The 22,716-nt window shown below is 40.8% G+C and overlaps 1 protein-coding gene across 7 annotated transcripts in view; it reads left to right on the top strand.

Annotated features, from left to right (window-relative positions):
* Positions 1-22,716, top strand: part of LOC134213032 (serine proteinase stubble) — a 109,546-nt gene that overhangs the window by 31,986 nt on the left and 54,844 nt on the right. For 2 of the 7 annotated variants that reach the window (XM_062691509.1, XM_062691504.1), the window contains exon 1: positions 20,132-21,391. The exons of the other annotated variants lie outside the window; for them this stretch is intronic. In XM_062691509.1, coding sequence (XP_062547493.1) covers positions 21,055-21,391 — 337 coding nt within the window. In that variant the 5' untranslated portion in view covers positions 20,132-21,054. Of the gene's footprint in view, positions 1-20,131; positions 21,392-22,716 lie in introns of those variants that run through there. 7 annotated transcript variants of the gene reach the window in all.

Below are 22,716 nucleotides of genomic sequence, written 5' to 3'. Positions count from 1 at the left end.
GAGGAACTTCGGGAGGAATTCCCGGAGGAACTTCTGAAGGAATTCCTAGAGGAGCTTCTGGAAGAATTCCAGGAGGAACTTCAGGAGGAATTCCGGGAGGAACTTCCGGAGGAATTCCCGGAGGAACTTCCGGAGGAATTCCCGGAGGAACTTCCAGAGGAATTCCCGGAGGAACTTCAGGAGGAATTCCCGTAGGAACTCACGGAGGAATTCCCGGTGGAACTCCTGGAGGAACTTCCTGAGGAATTCCCGGAGGAATTCTCGTAAGTATTTCTTGAAGAGATTTAGGGGAATGCCAAGTAGAACTTTGTGGAAAAAATCTGTGTTGCTTGACAATTAGTTTGATTAAATTGAATTAAAAAAATGTCAAAACATTCTGAAGAGTTTAGGTCATGACTATTCCAGGATCAGGATCAGAAAATCAGTATATCAGAAAATGTGTAAAATCTGAAACATCCGTAGATCTGTAAAGATCTAAAAATCTGAAAATTCAGGAAAACAACTGAAGAGCTTGAGGATTGAAAAAAAAGAACTTCACCGTTTTCATTTAATGGTTTTCCAGACTGAACTTTTACGTAAGATGAAGGACAACGGAAAATACCCAATAGACCAGTGAAAAATATTTTGCTTATCGAAGAAATTCCACGACTGATCTGAAATCGATCCCGCAACTCATAATACACAACATACATACACATACTATACCAAACGCTCAGACTACCGGCGCTGCAAACCGCACAGCCACGAGATCAAACTTTTTTTTTTTGCAAACTTGCAAAACATTTATTTCAAATATGTTAAGAAAATCCTAAGTAGGGTGAATGACGGCTTTGGCAGGTTTTGTTCTATTATTGTCATGGGAGTTTTTTATGACTGATTATGCCCAAATTTGGCCTAAACATTCTTTGCATATCAAAGAATATTGTGGCAAAATTTCATAAAATTTGGTCGACAAAAACCCCCCTGACAATAATATAACAAAACCTGCCAAAGCCGTCATTCCCCCTAATTGTTTCTTAAAAATCGAGTAGTTGACATCATACTGGGTGTTGAAAGTTGATAGGACACACAAATCTTCTGAAACAATTTAATTTAAATTTTAATAAATTATTATTAATTCTAAAATATTTACTCATAACATATAACTCAATAAAGCTTCCAAAATAAATAATGCATAAAGTGTCCCGATTTATCCAAGAAACAACTGGTCACTCTAATCAATCCCATATCGGTTTAAAATTTCCATAGTAAATGGGTCAAACATCTCGGGTAATCTAGGCTTTGCACTAATATTTGCAGCTATGTTGCAAAAGTCCCATCCCATTGGAGAAGCATCAAAGAGATTCAAATCATTAGGAACGTGAAATAAAGATTAACAACTTTAAATGAAAAATGATAAATGAATTAAAGTATCGAAGAACAAATAGTAATAAAATCTGCATAATTCTTCAGTGTTTCTTTCAACATAAATAATGAATAACTACTTGACAGTGACAAAATAATCGTTTTAAAATGTTACTTCAAATATATGAGTACGAGTAGGTATCGATACTTTTAATTCGATATTTAGTGGTATCGATACTTTTATACGATACTACTTTGAAGTATGATACAAAGTATCGATACCTCAGTGGTATTGTTTCATCCCTAATTACAAGTGGCAAATCAATTTTTTTTTTCACAGGTTCGGGTTTGCAATTTTTCCACTTCCAAAAACGAATTAGGGGGAAATACGGCTTTGGCAGGTTTTGTTTTATTATTGGCAGGGGGGTTTTTGTCGACAAAATTTTATGAAATTTGGCCACAATATTCTTTGATATACAAAGAATGTTTAGGCAAAATTTGAGCCTAGTCAGTCATAAAAAACCCCCCTGCCAATAATAGAACAAAACCTGCCAAAGCCGTCATTCCCCCTATGTATTTCGAGCAATAGACTCTGTTATTGCAAAGCACTTTTGGCAATTCTCGAAGATTGTTACACGTCTAGGTGCAACTGGGTCATTTTTCGCCACTTTGCTGGGTCATTTGGATCACGTTCATTTCGCTGACTGTCGCTGTCAGTCGTCGTTAACGAGTAGGTACGGCTAATTATGCAAGAGCGGAACGAAAATATAGGGAATGAAGGGCGTACTAGTCGCAAGGTGCTATATTGCGTATGTTTATCTAGGACTTGATTTGTTCGAGCATTTGAAACATTTGATGATACATTCGATCTGCTTAAATTTAAATAAAACTACTTTATAGAGACATGAACTTCGAAAATTAAACCTTGATTAAGAGAATGTTGAGCTGTTGTTGAAATAGATTCAAATAGATGAGTTTCATATTCTTCTCGAAAAGTCTACATCAAATTGAGTATCCTAACAACTGAACTAAAAATGGATATATGCATATTTCAATTTCTGGTATATGTATATCACAATGGACAGAAAATGTGGTACATAAACAGTTGTACTCACTAAAATCAGCAAAAATTTAAAAAAAATGGGTATTCTATGTTTCTGCATTAGATTTTACCATATAGGGGGAATGACGGCTTTGGCAGGTTTTGTTCTATTATTGTCAGGGGTTTTTTTTATGACTGATTATGCTCAAATTTGGCCTAAGCATTCTTTGTATATCAAAGAATATTGTTACCAAATTTAATAAAATTTTGTCGACAAAAACCCCCTGACAATTATAGAACAAAACCTGCCAAAGCCGTCCTTTCCCCTATATGTAAAAATCTTATGCAGAAACATAGAATAGCTTTCACTGGCAACGATTTCCTGTTTCTGTTGTATTTCGTTTCGTTAATAGTGGTACATGTTGTTCCATCAAATTTGAAATGTGTGAGAAAACTTCGCATATTTTTCACTACTATAGTTAGGCACCTTACTTATAACATTTTGTTACAGTTGAGTTGTCGAAAATTGTTAATATGAATTCATTATTTGTAAAATTTACTCAATGTGACATTTTCGCTGGCACCGGTTCAGGTACGGGACAATGATGATTTTATAAAATAATAATTAAAAGGTCGGTTATTTAGTTATGTTAGTACCATATTTTGTATCATATAATGAATTGTCCACCTAACCCCAACAATCTTCACTTTTTTAACACTTTGTTCCACTGTGATACCGCACATCAAACACGGAGTTATTATTCAATCTTTAAGTGACTGCTGAGTGCGATGACATAAATTACAGATTGTCGTTTCACGGCTCTACTTCAGCGGGACGAATCGATTTGTTTTTAAACTCGGACATTGCTACCAAACAGTTTTTCTACGCGAAGCTAGTGAGTCAGGTTCATTACGTTATTGCTTAGATCAGAGGTACTGCACTCTAATATCTCTCGCTCGTAATCACGTCATATTCTGTGTCATTGACTGTCACTTTTAAGTAAAAGGGGGTAAAAATACGAATTGCTCTCCCATTTGCGACTTACGCTCTCATTCCATCAAAAGCTTTAAATGCCTGCATTGATTGCTAAATTAGTGGCCGAGAAAAATATCCTCGAGCGTCTGTGCCTGTGGACATTGAGCCTCTTCTGATTTGGTCGCTCGCTGCCGATTACCGAAGGCATCCAGTGGTAGTGATGGGGGCTTCGCGAAACAGCTGAGACCCGGGAAAGCAAGCCACATCGCGAGTATCGGCTAAACAAATGGAAGCGAAAGTTTTGCATTCGAGTGTTTTGTTTTTGGATGGGACTGCGTTGAATGACTTGTGTTTTATCATTGGATCGCGTTGAGTTATGGGTTGTAAAATATAAACAAGCGTTGGAGGACCCAATCGTCACACGTGGCTTGAAATATCTGTTTTGTTTCGCGACTGTTATGTTTGTGTCAATGGAACAGGTGAACAAACATGGAGTTGTGAATGCGTAAAGCCGGTTAGAGTGTAAATATTTACAATTATGTAACAAGCATGAGCAGTTTATTTCAATTAATTAGGTGTGAGAAAAAGATCAATTATAGCACACTTTTCACAATTTTTGTGATAAATGATTAACTTTGCCTTTTCGAACGTTAGCACTTTAGCGACATAAAACCAAAACATTCTTTATTAGCAGCAGAAAAAGTAACTCTGCAGCAGATCTTCTTATTCTGTATCTACACCCATGAACCTGAAGTAAAAATAGAATTCAAGAAAAAATGATGATGACTCAGAGCAGAAAGTAAGATCAATGGGATGTTTAATAGTTTAGTGTAGACGATGTTTAATGGTTTAGTGTAGAAACATTGAATAATAATCTAATAATTTTGTGAGCTTTTCTTACATTTTTTGTATTAAAATTTAACAATTTCGCATATGCCCAGTTCCTATACAGGCGTTGGTAGACTCTTATACAAAATTGTTAGAAACAACCGCCGGTTGAGTGTACGTAAAGGCTATATGTTCGCTCCAAAAATAAACATTTTATAGGAGGCCCCGATATCCATAGTGTTGTATATCAATCGATTCAGCTCGACGAATCGAGGTGATGTATGTCTGTTTTTTTACAAGGGTTTAAGGCTATGGAAAAATGTGTGTGTGTGTATGTGTGTCTGTATGTGTGTGTATGTTCGTGTGTATGTATATGCGCAAAAAACTCACTCATTTTTTATGTACTTATCATTGACCGGTTTGCTCGCAACAAGTTGCATTCGACGTGGAATCCAGTCCCAATGTTTCCTATTGAAAATTAGCCAAATCGACCATTGCGTTCCGGAGTAATTTCCAAATTACTGTTTTTCCCCAAGGGTACCCCCTTGAGCATGAGCATGAGCATGATTGACCGCCCACGGTTGCTACTCCGTTATTGCCAGGCCAGCTGTTATTATACAGAGAACCAATAGATGAAGTTTGGGACTAACATCATCTTCAATGTGTTAGAACTGGTGACCCAAAAATAAGCGCCGGCCGTGTCCGAATGCAGGTCAATTGAGGAATAGGTAGGAAATTGTTGACGTTATACTCGCTTTGATGTTGGATATATGGGGTAGGGAGTGTGGCAGGGTTCGTTTTGGTAAGCGTTTGATTTGATTTGAATTTTTTGATTTAAATCAAAAACCATCGAAAAACGCTAAATATTTTAATTGAACCGTTTGTTTGAGAAACTGCATATGTAACATTTTTGGCCAAAATGAGATTTTTATATATTCTGAATCCTAGTCCAAAAATACGTATTCTGGCAAAAAAATACGAAAAAAAAAATGTTGTTCAGGAATGGATGGATGTTTTTTTCAATGGTGGAGTACTGCTTAGATTTTTTGCACTGAAAATGCCCCAGGGTGTTGATTTTTGCCAAAAACTATTGATCTGTATCGAAGAATTCGAAAGATTCGGTGAAAAACAGTTTTTTGTTGGTTTCTCGAAATAGTGTAAAATGGACTTATGCAGTTTCTCAAACAAATGATTCAATTATTGACCGCACTACACAAATATGCGAACTAAATTTTCACTTTCTGATTAACTTACTCACAAAGCACAAAGCAAAACAAAATTTCGGTGACCGGCTGATCGTTTTCCTTTCCGCACAAAGCAAAACTAAATTTGGCCGACCGGCCGATCGCTCTGCTTACTGGAGAATCTGAAACACAAAAAAAACACGCACTGCACTGATTAACTTTTTTACCGGCCGCATAATGCCGAACATAATATTTCGGCCGATCGCGCGATCGTTCTGCTGTCCGAAACAAGAGAAATCACGCACTGAACTGATTTACTTTATTACCGGCCGCGCAATCGATAAAGATAAAGATAAAGATAAAGATAAAGATAAAGATAAAGATAAAGATAAAGATAAAGATAAAGATAAAGATAAAGATAAAGATAAAGATAAAGATAAAGATAAAGATAAAGATAAAGATAAAGATAAAGATAAAGATAAAGATAAAGATAAAGATAAAGATAAAGATAAAGATAAAGATAAAGATAAAGATAAAGATAAAGATAAAGATAAAGATAAAGATAAAGATAAAGATAAAGATAAAGATAAAGATAAAGAAAAAGATAAAGATAAAGATAAAGATAAAGATAAAGATAAAGATAAAGATAAAGATAAAGATAAAGATAAAGATAAAGATAAAGATAAAGAAAAAGATAAAGATAAAGATAAAGATAAAGATAAAGATAAAGATAAAGATAAAGATAAAGATAAAGATAAAGATAAAGATAAAGATAAAGATAAAGATAAAGATAAAGATAAAGATAAAGATAAAGATAAAGATAAAGATAAAGATAAAGATAAAGATAAAGATAAAGATAAAGATAAAGATAATTTTATATATAATATTATACATTTTATAATATTACACCGAGATCTTGGACTACAGGTAAAATAGGTTATGGTCACACAATTTAAAGTCTAAGCTTCCATTTCAATACAGACCCCATTCTATTTGGCAACATTTTCGGAATATTTATGTATGACACGACGAATTTCAAAGGCTAGCCACATGGAGTCGTTTTGTTGATTTTTCTCGGTGAACACCGAGAAAAATCAACAAAACGACTCCATACTGAGTAACGGTGATTAAACCAATGAAATAAAACTTTAGACACTTGTTCACTATTTGTTTGTCAACAGATAGAATAAATAATTTAATATTTTCTGAGCGTTTTATAAAAATATATCATGACATAAAAATAGCTATCGCTTCCATTGACAGCTATACACTTCGGAATGGAGTGTAAGAATGTATTTGTGAGCGCACGCTAAAAAGCGCATTTTCTCGTGCATTTTTTTGCCATAACTTTCGAGCCCATAGTCCGATCTGGCCAATTTTCAATATGAAGCAATGGGACAGGAATCTACGTCGAATGCATTTTGTTGCCAGCAAATCGGTAGAGGATGAGTTCCCGAAAATGAGTGACACTTTTTTACGTGATTATTCCGTAAAAAAAAATGTATTTTGGTCATAGCTTTCGATCGCATAGTCCGATCTGGCCAATTTTCAAAAGGAAACAATGGAACAGGAATCTGCGGCGAATGCATTTTGTTGCCAGCAAATCGGTAGAGGATGAGTGCCCGAAAATGAGTGACACTTTTTTACGCGACTCTTCCATAAAAAAAGTATTTTGGCCATAACTTCCGACCCCATAGCCCCATCTGGCCAGTTTGTTAGAACTCTATTATTATAATTTATTCAGACTAAGGCCGAAGTTGCCTGTGCGGTATATATGTAAGAGTCTTCTCCATTCGACTCGGTCCATGGCTACACGTCACCGACCACGCAGACATCTTCCACCTGATCGATCCACCTTGCCCGCTGCGCACCTCGCCTTCTTGTGCCCGTCGGATCGTTGTCGAGAACCATTTTCACCGTTGATGACTATTCCGAACCGCTTGGCTTCCCTCTTCAGTCTGATGTAGGCTTCCTCCATCTTCTCAAAGTTACGTGCCATAATATCTATGTCGTCGGCGAAGCCAAATAGCTGGACGGACTTATTGAAAATTGTACCACTCGTGTCAATCCCTGCTCTTTGTATTTCCCCTTCCAAAGCGATGTTGAATAGCAAACACGAGAGACCATCACCTTGCCGTAACCCTCTGCGGGTTTCGAAGGGACTCGAGAATGCCCCTGAAACTCGAACTACGCACATCACCCGATCCATCGTCGCTTTGATCAACCGTGTCAGTTTATCCGGAAAACCGTGTTCGTGCATTAGCTGCCATAGCTGGTCCCGATCGATTGTATCATATGCGGCTTTGAAGTCGATGAATAGATGATGTGTGGCCACGTTGTATTCGCGGCATTTCTGCAGTACTTGGCGAATGGCGAACACCTGGTCCGTGGTGGAGCGTTCGCCCATAAAACCCGCCTGGTACTGCCCCACGAACTCCCTTGCAGTTGGTGCTAGTCGACGGCATAAAATTTGGGAATGTACCTTGAAGGCGGCGTTCAGCAATAGTTGCTACAATTCAACTTATCGCCCTTTTGTAGATAAGACACACGACACCTTCCATCCACTCCTGCGGCAAAACTTCCTCCTCCCAAATCTTGGTAATGACCCAGAGTAGCGCTGTAGCCAGTGCCTCACCACAGTGTTTAAATAGCTCTCCTGGTATCTGGTCAACCCCAGAGGCTTTGTTGTTCTTCAGCCGGCCGATCTTCTCCTGAATTTCCTGGAGATCCGGAGCCGGTAAAATTATGTCCTGGGCGCGTTCTACCAGGTCCATCACCATACCGCCATCATCGTCTGCCACATCGCCATTCAGGTGTTCTTCGTAGTACTGCCGCCACCTTTGGATCACCTCACGCTCGTTCGTAAGAAGGTTTCCGTTTATGTCCTTACACATATCAGGCTGTGGCACGTGGCCCTTACATGAACGGTTTAGCTTCTCATAGAATTTGTGTGTGTTATTAGCGCGGTACAGTTGCTCCGTCTTTTCACGGTCTCTAAGATCCTGCTGGCGCTTTTTCCTCCGGAAAATCGAGTTTTACCTGTTCCGCGCCTGTTTATATCGTGCCTCGTTCGCCCTCGTGCGGTGTTGCAGCAATCTCGCCCATGCTGCATTCTTCTCTTCCACTAACTGCTCACATTCGCCGTCATACCAGTCGTCTGATCCGGGGGCACCGTGCCAAGTGCAGCGGTTGCGGTGCTACCAATGGCGGATCGAATGTCTCTCCAGCCATCTTCACGAGACACTGCGCCTAGCTCCTCTTCCGTTGGGAGTGCGACTTCCAGCGCGTATCCTTGGGTTAGTCTACCGTCTTGTGGCCGCCCAATGTTAAGCCGCGGCGTCCGACTCCGACGCGTGTTGTACACCGTCGAGAGTTTTGAGCGCAGGCATACTGCAACGAGGTAGTGGTCGGATTCAATATTCGCACTGCGGTAAGTGCGGACGTTCGTGATGTCGGAGAAGAATTTACCGTCGATTAGAACGTGGTCGATTTGGTTTTCCGTTTCTTGGTTAGGTGATCTCCATGTGGCCTTGTGGATATTTTTGCGGGGAAAGAAGGTGCTTCGGACTACCATTCCACGGGAGGCTGCGAAGTTTATGCATCGTTGGCCGTTGTCATTCGATACGGTATGCAGACTATCCGGTCCGATGACCGGTCTATACATTTCCTCCCTTCCTACCTGTACGTTAATGTCACCGATGACGATTTTGACGTCCCGCAGTGGGCATCCATCGTATGTCTGCTCCAGCTGTGCGTAGAACGCTTCTTTCTCGTCGACGGGCCTCCATTCGTGTGGGCAGTGCACGTTGATGATGCTATAGTTGAAGAAACGGCCTTTTATCCTCAGCTTGCACATCCTTGCGTTGATTGGTTGCCACCCAATCACACGATGGCGCATCTTACCCAGCACTATGAAGCCGGTTCCCAGCTCGTTGGTGGTGCCATAGCCTCCTGCAGCGCCACGACGTCGAAGTTGCGGGGATGTAATTCATCGTAGATCATCCTGTCGCAACCTGCGAAACCTAGCGACTTGCAGTTCCAAGCTTCCAAGTTTGAACTCTAAGCTGTATTTAAAAAATTAGTTTCATAAAGCATTAAAAAACCATGTAGCTGTATTCGACGATTCATTTATTCAATATTTTATATTCACACATGATTCTCAGTAAAATAATCATAGTAGTAGAGTATGAGTATGATCAAAATAGAATAATCACAAGACAGTTTAATTTTATAAACAGGAAACATATGATAATCGAATGCGTCGAACGCGACATAATGGCCGAAATACTCAATCCAATAAAACAATGTATGGAAGTAAGGACTGTGTAAAAATGCCAGGAATGTACGTTCAAAGGCGTATTAAAATTATTAAAAGTGGCTTCTAAAGTTTCCAATAATTCTAATTTTGAGTACGGCGTATTAAAAATACAAAACTCTTTGCTTTAAATATTTATTGAGTAGCAGCTATCTTTTGTTATGAAGAAGATGTGTGATGCAAAATCTAATTAGGGGCTATCCACAAAGTACGCCACGCTTCTAGGGTTAGGGGTGGGGTGGTGGTTCGAACAGTGTGACGATCCATACAAAAGTTTTATAGGATAAATACAAAAAGTGACAAAAGGGGGAAGGGAGTTGGAAATTGCCGATATTTGCGTAACGTACTTTATGGATCTTGTCTTAGGTTGTTTCAATCTATGAATATTCGTCATATAGAGCAATAGTATTCATCACTATTCTGCCTATGCAGCCAATATATTAAGATTTTTTTCTCAGATGAACGTTATTGATTCTGATCTTGAATTTAGAACGGAAAATGTGCTTTTACTTCATACTATTTTAGTCTATTAACATGCACAACAGAAAGCATGCATTCTGTTCTATTCAGAAGTAATGTCAGTAGTACAAAATAACTGACTAAGCCATTTCAAAATCTGAAGACAAAAACACAATTAAGGCCAATTGAAAGTTCCTGGACTTGTGTTCAAATTGATACAGTACTACATACAATATTGAAAGAAAATTGCGCGCACCATCCTGCGTGCCCTAAGGGCACTTACCTCCAACTGACCTTCCACTTACCTTCAATCTCTCTGATTTTCCCCAAAACCATAAAGTCGCTTGGGCATACAGATCGGGGTGCAGAGAAGCCCATGAAGCACCCATCCGAAAAGGTGGCTTCTCGGCCTAAAACAGAAGAAGGTGGAAGCCACCAACACGATACAAGTCGCCGGGCTAGTCAAGATGGTACCAGCCATCCTGTGCCAGACTAAGGCCGGAGTGGCCTGTGCAGTAAATAAAAGTCGTCGCCGTTCAACTCGGTCCATGGCTGCACGTCGCCAGCCACGCAGTCTGTGGAGGGTCCGCAAATAGTCTTCTACCTGATCGACCCACCTTGCTCGCTGCGCAACACGCCTTCTTGTGCCCGTCGGATCGTTGTTGATCTGGCTACGAGCCCGGTTTCATGGAACGGAAGACAGCCTGACCATTGGCCCGCTCGACGTTTCGAGTCGGGGTCACCGGCTCTACTAAGAGAGTGGAATGACTCGTCGGCCAGCACTCGCTTACACAATATCGCAACATCTAAGACAAGATCAGTTAACACGCGGCCAGAATGCCATAATCAGAACTTCACTGGTATTAATCCTGATGTGCCAATTAGAACTCCCTGGGTTCCTGTGCGCTGTGCGCGGCACACGCTCGCTATGGAACACGCAAAAAAAGCGTTCATGAATTCGTGAACCAACGAGTTCAAGGTGTATTTTTTCGGAAACAACAGTCACGGATTCGGGAATTCAGTCACGTTTTCTGGAACGTTCTTGAAAACGTGACTGGTATTCCCGAATCCATGATTTAAATCACGGTGTATTTTTGCCTACTTGTTGCAATATTTAGCTTTTTGTAAGGATTTAACAGACTTACTTATTTATGGGTTCTGTACTGCCGTTATCTGTAGTAACGTATACGCCAATTTTCAATAATGGTGTTAACGAGTAATATTCATCGAGCTCAGAAAAATTAAAACATATATCGTCAGGGTTCAGCCAAAACGAACCAAGCGCCAACGAAACATTATCCATTTTTCTGCCCAAACTTTCGTTTAGCAGATTGATTTGATCGCAAATCGTGTCGGATATCCCTCAGTCCAATAAATGAGGATATCCTATTGCAAATGTACGCTTGAATTGATATGAAACGATTTCCGTTGTCCTTATACGGACAAAATATCACAAGCCAGTCAAAAAGCCGTTTGGTGCGTTTTGGCTGAACCCCGACCATATGTTGTAATTTGGCGCATACGTGCACACCACTAGTGCACTGGTGTGATGCAAACGGCCGACTTGAAAGATTTTTATCCTGCGCGATGGCCAGCTATCACTTTAACCTGTTACCAGGTTAGATTCCAATCGAATTCTTTTACTTCCTTTTCAGGCTGCGCTGCCAACATAGCATACTGCGAAACCTGACTCGCAGTGGCCGTGGTGAGGGGTCATAAAGCCCTTGGACATAGTCCCTGGTGCCCCCTGCAAGAAAGTGATTTTTGGAGTGTGAAAAAAGATGCAAGAATGATGCTTTGGATTGTGCTTTCGCTAGTTCCTATACAATACAATTTTGCTAAGATGCTCAAGAGTAATTATTAACTCAAATTTTGACTGATTCGGTTTTCAACGATATGTCACAAAACTGTACCCAAGTGGCAGTTTTAATCTTCACAAACCTGATGCATATACGATTTTTACAACAATAACATATATTTAATCAATTGAATCCAATATTAAATTTGAAACGGTAAATGACAATCGTAAAGCCGTTCATTGAATCCGAAATAAAGTTTTCATTATTCACGCTCTCCAAAACGACCCACTTAGTCAAAAAAAAAATGTGGTCTACAATTAATAAAAAGCAAAACCGTAACAGTAGCGCCATTCCAGCGGATAACTAGCGAAAAATTATACCCTTCTTAGTGCTACCACTCACTCACTCACAGGCAGGTGTCGAAACGTGCATCCATCATCGCATTGCAAAGTGCAACATATTTTGCGAAATTGTCTCGTTTCAAATTCGCGATCAGCTCAATGTACGTCGTCCCACCCACCACTCGCGCGAACATTACACGACCAGCGGCAATACACTTTCTCCACAGTCACACAGCTTAGTAATGGCAGGCTTAAGTCACAATTACCGTAAAGCGAATGCGCACAACTCGGGCTTATCTCAGGGTGGCTCTTGCTTCTTTACCGGGACCGGTTGGGCGCTTATTTGCATAAGCGTGTAAACAAAGAGCCACCCTATTACGTCATGTGGCTGAGCGGGGGAAGGCGTTCGATCGGTTGTAAACATGTTGCATCGGGGGACAGTTTTATTTGATGTTGGTTTTTGCGGTTTTGTCTGTGCGGAGTACTGGGACCAGAACCAATAGCGTAAATAGGAAAAAGTTCCACACAGAGGGTCAAGAATCAAATTTAATGTATGGGTCGTTTCAAGGTCAACGAGTTTATGCATAAAATCACTCTAAAGAAAAGCTAATAAAGTTTAACACATTTTAAATTCTCAAAACAAACAGCTAATATTATGTACTACCTTACTACCTATGTTACTTGTGTCACATGGTAACAAAGAGATGTGGTTTCCGAGTTCAAAAGGAACAAGGAAGAAAGAAGAAGGAAGAAGGAAGAAGGAAGAAGGAAGAAGGAAGAAGGAAGAAGGATGAAGGCAAAAGGAAGAAGGAAGAAGGAAGAAGAAAGAAGGAAGAATAAAGATGAAAGAAAGAAGAAAGAAGAAGGAATAATTAAGAAGGAAGAAGGAAGAAGGAAGTAAAAAGAAGAAAGAATGAGGAAGGAAGAAGAAAGAAGGAAGAAGGAAGAAGGAAAGAAGCAAAAAATGAAAGAAGGAAGAAGGAAGGTGCAAGATGGTAGAAGGAAGAAGGGGTAAGGTGTAGAAAGAACGTCTCATTTTTCACTTCTTGCTCCTTTTTGCTAATTCGGCCTAATGGCCATTCGGCCTACCCAAGCAACACCTTTTGTTTCTCAGTGAGTTACAACAACTGTGGTGTGACTTACTAAAGGTCTGACTTATGCACAACGCGTCGTGTTTGGAACTCCTTTGTGGCACAAAAAGCGCAAGAGGTGGAGCCTATTTGCAACATCTTGCGGCTACAATGAAAATAAAAACACAAAAACCAACCGAGAATCGAACCATGGACCTTGAGATTTACAACCTTCTACTATAACCATCACACCATCAATTCTATTTGGAGATTCTGCTACAAGTGCACTAAATAAACAACAAAGTCATTTGTAACTTCATTGTACCTTATACGGAACATGCAGGGGACTGTCAAAAATAAAATACTGCTCAGCTGATAGCTCAAAGTGTGTTGCAACATATCAGAAACATTGTCGTAACAGTAATGAACCGAAGTGTTATTAATTCTGCAACTTATCTGTTTTGTTTCTGATATGAAACACATCGAAGTTTAAAACACCAAAGAAGTCAGATGGGTAAAATATTGCGACGCCACTTGAACGGAAATGAAACTTTGTGTTTTTCTGAAACTGGAGAGTGTCTTTAATGTAACTCGATGTATTGCCAGTGTCTTCAATGCAATTTATTAGGAACAAACACCTATTTGAAAGATGTTGCGCGTGCTGCTTGGGTAATGACCATTCGGCCTAATGACCTTCGGCCTAATTACGTAGAGTGTGGCCGACCCAGCCCCACTTCCGATCCCGAATTTCTGTTGCTATCGGCCTCTGGTGACAACGACGATGGAGCTCGTTGTTTGAGATCCAGTTGTGAGGCCACCAGGCCCGAATTATATACCGCAGGCATCTGCTGATGAACACCTGCAGCCGTTGAGTGTTCTCCACTGATACACACCATGTTTCGCTAGCGTATAACAGCACAGATTTCACGTTAGAGTTGAAAATTCGTATTTTGGTGCGTTCACTTATCTGCCTGTTTTTCCAGATATTTCTTAAACTTGCAAAGGCAGCCCTTGCTTTCTTGATCCGTGCGCCTACGTCGATCTTGGTACCGCCGTCTGAAGCCATTTGGCTACCAAGATATTGGAAGCTTTCAACATTCTCCACTGGTTGCCCGGCTACTGTGAAACTGGAAGGAGTCACCGTGTTTACATCCAACGATTTGGTTTTGTTGACGTTGATGACTAAACCTGCCGACAAGGTTGTTGAGCTTACTCTGCATATCAGAGCGCCGTTGCGCGAGGAGTTCAACGTCATCAGCCAATTCGAAGTCGTTTAGGTGCTCCATGGTTATAGGCTGCCATAACAGCCCGCGGTTTGGTTCACGGTCAATCCCATCTACCAGAATCTTATCGAATACGATGAGGAACAGTAACGGTGATAGAATGCATCCTTGCCTCACACCAGCTACGACCCGGATAGGGTCGGACAGGCAGCACTCTACACGAAAAGGCCTCGTACTGTGCTTCGATGAGGCCGATGATCTTCTCAGGAACCCCCTTGCGTCTCAGGGCGCCCCACATATTCTCGTGATTGAGACGGTCGAAAGCTTTTTCGTAGTCAATGAATACCAAGTAAAGGGACTCTTGGAATTCGTTGATCTGCTCCAGAATTATGCGGAGCGTGACAATATGGTCCACACAGGATCTTCCGGCACGGAATCCGGCCTGCTGCCGCCGGAGAGTCGCATCGATCTTCTCCTGAATCCGGGCTAGGATAATTTTGCATAGAACTTTGAGAACGGTACACAGCAACATAATGCCTGGCCAGTTATCGCATACAGTCAGGTCACCCTTTTTGAGCACCTTCACTAAGATACCTTGCATCCAGTCGACCGGGAGAGTTGCGGTGTCTCAGATATTATGATATAAACGATGCAGTAATTGAGCGGATGTCATGGAGTCAGCTTTCAGCATCCCGGCTGATATGCGATCGACCCCCACGTCTATTTCCTAACGGGACTTTTCGCTTGATACAGGCCAATAAGCCGGGCAAGCAAGCTTAGAATTGCAGTTCAGGTGAGAAGTACGTGTTCTTTTCTGAGACAACATTGTTAGTAGTAGATGGAAGGAAACACCCGGACATGGGATTTCGGGTGATAAGATTCAGAATTGGTAACATGGGACGATCATTCAGTCACGTTCGCTTTGTGTGCGGTCAGTATCAAACAATGTTTATCTAGATATTTCTTGATCAATGCCAAAAAATCCAACATTTGATGAAAAATCGATTGATAGTTTATTATTGTTTGAGCTGTTATCGGTGTTTTTTTTAAATTCAAATATCCAAATATTATGTGAGAGATTTGGACATCTTATGTTTTTTTAGGCATGATAAAGCGAAGTCCTTCGTCCACTTCGCGGTTAAATCAGAAAAATTATCCACTGTTAGTTTTGACGCTATTTATGAAAATCACGGATGAAATTTTATCACTAGAATATTGGATTTGGCACCCAAGTACAATTTCTATCCCGAAGGGTATTGAAAGCTTTGATATTGATCTCTATTATTGGCTCTCTGAAGAACCGTTTGTTTTTTGGACATACATGCTGCATCATGTGGCTTTTCTTCAGCCTGTCTCAGCTCATCACCGATGCCGGCCGGTCTCGGCTCGACTCTGCTGCTGCTGCCGGTATTTGCTCATCATTGCTGCTTTGTCGGGTGGACTGCTGCTGTACTGGCTAGGTTTCGGCTGATGATGGTGGCTTCGATGGTGTCGAGCCGAAAAAGCGGTCGGTGCAGACTTCATTCCCTGCTAAAAGGTGTGAGTGCTGTTCAATCGATGATGCGGTTGCTTCGCTTGTCCCGGTCAGAGTGATAGGAAAAAATCGCGTTGCGCTATTTTATGGCTTCTCGGCAGACCCAGCGGCTGCTCATTCGCTGGTGTCTGCACCAATGAGAACGTGGTAATGGAATGATGCAAGAATTATGCGGTACCCATATTTATAGGTTCCCTTGATCTCAATGTTTTTCATTGAAAACAGTTTCATGCCTATTGAAACAAGTTTTTCGGGTCTTATCAAGCATGGACATGAAAGGCATACTTGAAATCTATCGATTGAGGGGCTTACCGTAGAAATTCGTCCATTGAGACGAACGCTATTAACGTTTAAAATCTTTCAACACAGCGTAACGCGGTCGATTTGAATATTTTGGAATGACACCCGGTATAGTAAAGAGAGACGTAAGTCCTACGTCAAAACCGCTTGGTGCGTTTTGGCTGAACCCCGACCAAATATGCTTAGAGTACAAAGCCTTCTATCGAAATTTTGGCTTCCAAGCGGTTTTATTATATTCCACCACTCCTAAATAAACAGAAAGGCAAAAACAATTTTTTTTTGTTCAGTATTTTTTGTTTGCTTCGATAGTACGTACACTAAAATTACGCAGGTGTACGTACTATCGAGGTATGCCTGTATCAGCTTCCACACTGATATTATTCCCTCCCCCTTCATACGGGAGCTTGGCAGAAGGAAGGTCGTGCGATATATGCCATCACAAATATTGCCCTCCGCTCGCTTTCAAATCGACTTCTATAAAAACATTCTTCATGCCTGCCATATCCTAACGGAACTATCAATTCTATACTTTCACCTCTAATTCTATCATGAACATGTACGTCTAAGTTTGGAAGATGATATTAGCATTTCCGTATCATTGTAAATCGATTAACTTCACACACTCAAACCATTAATTAGTAACAATCTAGGGTTACTGCTCCTGGATTTCATCTCAGAGCTCCCACGAAAAACCAAGCAATGAAAGGGAAGTTGATTTGTTTCTTAATTTTGTGCTTTTTTTCAGCAGTGAGCACGCATGTCAGCAAAAGAAGCGACGGAATTGGTGCCGTATTTCTTTGTTTCGCGATTAGATAAATATATGTACAGTGAGATGGAAAACAGAACAGCTCCCCTATTTCCAAAAGCATTTTTTTTATTTTGGCGCCCTTGGCGGTGGTCAAACAGGCCATCCTCAAACTATGGCGCTGGCTCTGTGTTTTCTACATAATTTCTTTCCATGCTGTCATTTAGGAGATTTCGTCCGGTATTTCTGAGGAATCCGGGGCAGAGGGACCTCTCCCTACACGCCTATGCACAAAACCCATGTGATACACAGAGCAGCATTATGCATAACATCGGTAATCCTAAATCGCGGCATGTTGCACTCTGTTACAGCACTTGCATGCGCCTGGGGTCTTTTCTTCGATTCGTTTTTTTTTCACTCTCTGCGGCATGTGTGAACTTGTAGATATTGGCGACAAACCGAACCACCGCCGCCTGCGGGGATTTGTGGGAAAAGCAAGTTCCTCTCATGATTATATGGGCAACTGGTTTATACCGAATCCGTTGCACAAGAGTGTCATTCATGGCCAAACCGGAACCAGCCGTGAAAAATGGTTTCTCGGTCTGCAGTTTGCCAGCTGCATAGCAGGTGAACGATGCAAATTATATGGATCAGGTTCAGATTAGATATTATATGCCGCTGGGAGTTTGTTGTAAAAGTTCGTTTACGAAAGTGTAACTAACGACATCCCGGTGCACTGCTATCATGTGAAAGCAGAAAGTAATGAGTTAACTATTGACGATTACAATAAAAGTAATTCCGAAAGCTTCAGCAAATCGCAGCTTTATTAAACTATATTTTTTTAAACCATCCACAGTCGATCTCAACAGTAAGGTCGTCTTCAGTACTTCGTATTTGATTGAAGTTTAATGCTTCATTCTAGAGTTGTGTAGGCTATTGGGCTGATTCAAAAGGAAATAAAGTCTGAAGGAACATGTCGACTATAAGACGTTGGCCCTTTCTATCTTCACTCAAAATATATTTGGGTACATCATAATCCGGAAAGGTTTTGTTCGGCTTGAATGAAAACCTAATCGCTTTACAAGCAGCGAACCAGTTGTTACATTTCCATTTGATAAACCAATCCAAATCAATTCACCACCACCATAGGCTGCATAGCTTGTTATCCACTCAGCGGTGGGAAATTGTAATCTCTCTTCAAAGACGCCCCATAGACGATAGGCACTAAATTGAACGACAATGGGGGTTTGTTTTTCGCTAAACAAACAAACCGTTCAACTGGAGTGACAGTTCGTCTGCTGAGAGATGCATCAACCCGATGGATGGAGCATGGCAAGGAAATGCTGGGAAGGGAGTAAATTATAGCGCGAAATCAATTGTGGTATACCTGGCAAGGTATTTCCTTTCTTTTCTGTACAAACGCTCAGTTGGTACGTGTTTTCTCGCGTAGCTACTTCCTTCTTTAGGAATAAATGTCGACGAGTGCATCGTTAGTTCCGCAACGTATGCCATTGCCAACAAACCAGCCAGTCATCAGAGGGGCTCAAACTCTTCTTCCAAGGGCACTCAGTTGGGCATTCTGCAGTGTTGTAAGAAAATATTGCTAGGAATGTTTTTTTTTTACATGTTTTTTTTCTTTTTTGTCCGTTTTGTCTTCTTTGTTTTTTTGTGCCTTTTTGTCTTTTTCGTCTTCTCTGTCTTATTTGTCTACTTCTTTATCTTCTTTGTCTTTTTTGTCTTCTCTGTCTTCTCTGTCTTCTTCTTTATCTTATTTGTCTTATTTGTCTTCTTTGCCTTCTTCGTCTTCTTTGTCTGCTTTGTCTGCTTTGTCTTCTTTGCCTTCTTTATCTTCTTTGTATTCTTTGTCTTCTTTGTCTTCTTTGCTTTCTTTGTCTTCTTTGTCTTCTTTGCCTTCTTTGTCTTCTTTGTCTTCTTTGTCTTCTTTGTCTTCTTTGTCTTCTTTGTCTTCTTTGTCTTCTTTGTCTTCTTTGTCTTCTTTGTCTTCTTTGTCTTCTTTGTCTTCTTTGTCTTCTTTGTCTTCTTTGTCTTCTTTGGCTTCTTTGTCTTCTTTGTCTTCTTTGTCTTCTTTGTCTTCTTTGTCTTCTTTGTCTTCTTTGTCTTCTTTGTCTTCTTTGTCTTCTTTGTCTTCTTTGTCTTCTTTGTCTTCTTTGTCTTCTTTGTCTTCTTTGTCTTCTTTGTCTTCTTTGTCTTCTTTGTTTTCTTTGTCTTCTTTGTCTTCTTTGTCTTCTTTGTCTTCTTTGTCTTCTTTGTCTTCTTTGTCTTCTTTGTCTTCTTTGTCTTCTTTGTCTTCTTTGTCTTCTTTGTCTTCTTTGTCTTCTTTGTCTTCTTTGTCTTCTTTGTCTTCTTTGTCTTCTTTGTCTTCTTTGTCTTCTTTGTCTTCTTTGTCTTCTTTGTCTTCTTTGTCTTCTTTGTCTTCTTTGTCTTCTTTGTCTTCTTTGTCTTCTTTGTCTTCTTTGTCTTCTTTGTCTTCTTTGTCTTCTTTGTCTTCTTTGTCTTCTTTGTCTTCTTTGTCTTCTTTGTCTTCTTTGTCATAAAATGAAAACATATGAATACAACTTATTCATATAAAAAATGAATTTTTTTTTTTGAAAAATAGTTTTATTAATTTAAGTTTGTTAAACATTATAGGCCCAATGACTGTGCTTCTCCATTCAAGAGTTATGTCAACGAAACAAATTGGCAACTCTCGGCGCTCGGTAACCCATCCTCCCTACTGAATACAGCGCCTGAGAAATTTCCCTTACTACTAATTCATACGCGCACTGCTTTACCGCTTTACTTAGCCCCTCGTGCGCATGTTTTGTTTTGCATCAAAGTTTCAATTTGTCTTCTCTCCCGCAACCACATCGACGAGAGTGCAAGTGGAGATTCAATGCCAGTAGCACCAGCCAGCAGACTTTCAAGACCCCGACTAGGACCCGTGTGATTTAGTTTGCCTGCAACCGCCAAGAAGATCGCTTAAACCGATCGTGCCCTCTTCACCGTCGTAGTCGATGACGTTTTCGTAGACACCGTGTCGGATCGCGTGTGCTACGGCACAATCTCGCCCTCTGGGGGTGGTGCTGTATCATTGAATGGTCGGTCAGTGAGTGTGGGGGAGTTCGAGGCGCTCGCAAAGAAAGGTGCCCTTGGCAAAACCGATTGCTCGTGAAGACAAAGAACCGGAACCTGCTGTCTGTGTCGCCCCAAGTCGCCCGTTGTTCGTACGTAGCGTTGCGGTCATGAGAGAAACGGACCTTTAGCCCATTGCAGCCCTGCTTCTTCTGACAGTATCGAAAGTGAAATTGTCCGTGGCGGTTCGACGTGTGTGCATGGGGAGAAAGGAGAAAAAAATTCTCATCATCCGTCTTGTGACAGTCGGTTGAACCCTGGGTCTTCCATGTGGGTTCATTGTCTCCCCAGTCTTTGTGACCACCGCTTGCGGATCTACTAAGTGCTTTAGATCGACGGCACTCGTTGTAACGTGGTTGTGTAAAACGGCCTTAAGAAGCAGTCTTTTCTAATGGCTTTCCTCCCGATCAACGCAAGCCAGTCAAGTTTATAAAAAGATAAATGTGAGATCAGCCAGGCAAGAAGTACGCAGTCTAATTCCAAGGTGGTGCTGCGGTGCAGCAAAGTCGGAATGCAAAGGTGAAGAAAAGTGAAAAAGTTTACACCCGAAACAAAATATGACCTAATTGCATAACGAATAAACCAGCCGCGACGGAGAGGTGGTGTGTTACTTTTTTTGCTGGCATCTTGTGCGGCATTTTCGGGGGCGGAAAACGTAAGGCCCGAAACCGTGTCGATTCACTTCCATTTCTTTGGGCATATTTTTTTTCTTGGGCATTGTGTTTTCGTGTCGTCGGTGCAAACGATTTCATAATTTTGGCAATGAAGTGCGCGGAGACGACGAGATCTGCGATAAAGAGCTGGAAACAAGGTGAAATACTCTCCCAGAAGATGGTATTGCATAATGGCTGCGTGGCGGCGAGTGGAAAACGGAAGGGATCGTTGCGTTCGCGTTTGTGGTTTAGTGAAATGATTTCGGCGAAGATCGTTGCCTTCGGGATTGTGCTGTTTTGTGCGGGAGTTGCGCGCGCAGAAAGGACTCCATCGCCACAACAGGAGCAGGATATATTGATTTTGGATGCACTTGGAAAACGGCAGCAGTTTGGAGGAGGCAGTATAGATTATGGATCGAACTCCATAATGGAACTACTGGGGCGAAGTAAGACATGTTTATTTGTTATATTATTTTAAATATAGTTCGGTTGGGTATCAAAACCTATGTTGTGAATTTTTCTGATTTAAATGAGCTATTGAGGTTCCCCTAAACACACGCGACGCGATTGATTCGCTTGGCGACTGCGATGATGTCGCCGTTGGTATGGACGTGTAATTTAAACATTGCCTGCAGCGATAGAGTCGCGGCAGCTAGTTGTCGCCGTCGCGGTTATGAAATCCTTTAGGTCTGGGGGAGCCTTTAATTTAATTTTCAAACTGTGGTTTGGATCAGAAATAATGGTTTGTGATGTTGTTGGTATTCCAAACTATTGACGTCCGCTTGGGCGCTCAAGTAATGCAATTAGATAGTTGTTAAATTGTAGGCATTGATGACAGCTGCAATTAAGAGATGTGCCGGTCCCAAAATCGTTGGCGGCGCCTTTTCTCGTGCTTTTGCTCAGCTTCACGATGGGAATTATTTTAGTCGGCGGCGACGTGAATCGGAGTGGTAATATTTTGTATGATTGGCGGGAAATTTTTGAAGATTTTTCCAGCGTTTAATTCTCTGAAACTCATTGAATATAAAAAATAAAAGTCCAATTTTTTCTAAGCAATTTTTTCGGGAACTTATTTTGAAGATCCTTGGCAAAATCTTCGAAATTTTCTTCGCAAATTCTTTTCAGTTGCCTCGTCAAATCCCTCGCAATCCCCTCGAAAAATTCTTCTAAATTTCCTCTGCAAATTCTTTGGAATTCCTTATAGAAATTCTTGGTTAAATTTTCATGATTTTATTCTGGCAAATTTGGCAACTTTTTCATAATTCCCTCAAAAAATTATAAATGATTTCCTTAAATTTGCATCACAGCAAATAGTTTGAAGCTTCCTCGACTAATCCTTCGGAAATTCCTTACCAAAATTTATGCAATTCCCTCGGAAACTCTCTAACATTTTTCGTATAAAATTTCCCCGACGAACTTTTCGGAATTCACATGAAAAAACAAATTCTTGTGAAATTCTTTGCTCTACAAATTCTTCGTGACTTCTTCTGCAAATTCGTGGCAATACCCTTTGCAAATATTTCAGAAGTTCTAGGTCTTAATCTTCAGGATTTCGTCCTCAATTCCTTCGGAACTTTCAGGCAAATTCTTCGAAATTTCCTAGGATTTTTGCCTTTCTCGTATACAAAGTATACGTAAAGGCTATATGTTCGCTCAAAACGAACTTTTATAGGAGGCCCGGAGACCCATAGTGTTATATACCGATCGACTCAGATCGACGAATTGGAGTGATGTCTGTGTGTGTGTATGTGTGTGTGTGTGTGTGTGTGTG

Source organism: Armigeres subalbatus, chromosome 2 (genome assembly GCF_024139115.2).
Source record: "Armigeres subalbatus isolate Guangzhou_Male chromosome 2, GZ_Asu_2, whole genome shotgun sequence".
Classification (NCBI taxonomy): Eukaryota; Metazoa; Arthropoda; class Insecta; order Diptera; family Culicidae; genus Armigeres; species Armigeres subalbatus.
The sequence above is the reverse complement of the archived record's forward strand: the minus strand, read 5'-3'. Positions and strand labels throughout refer to the sequence as shown.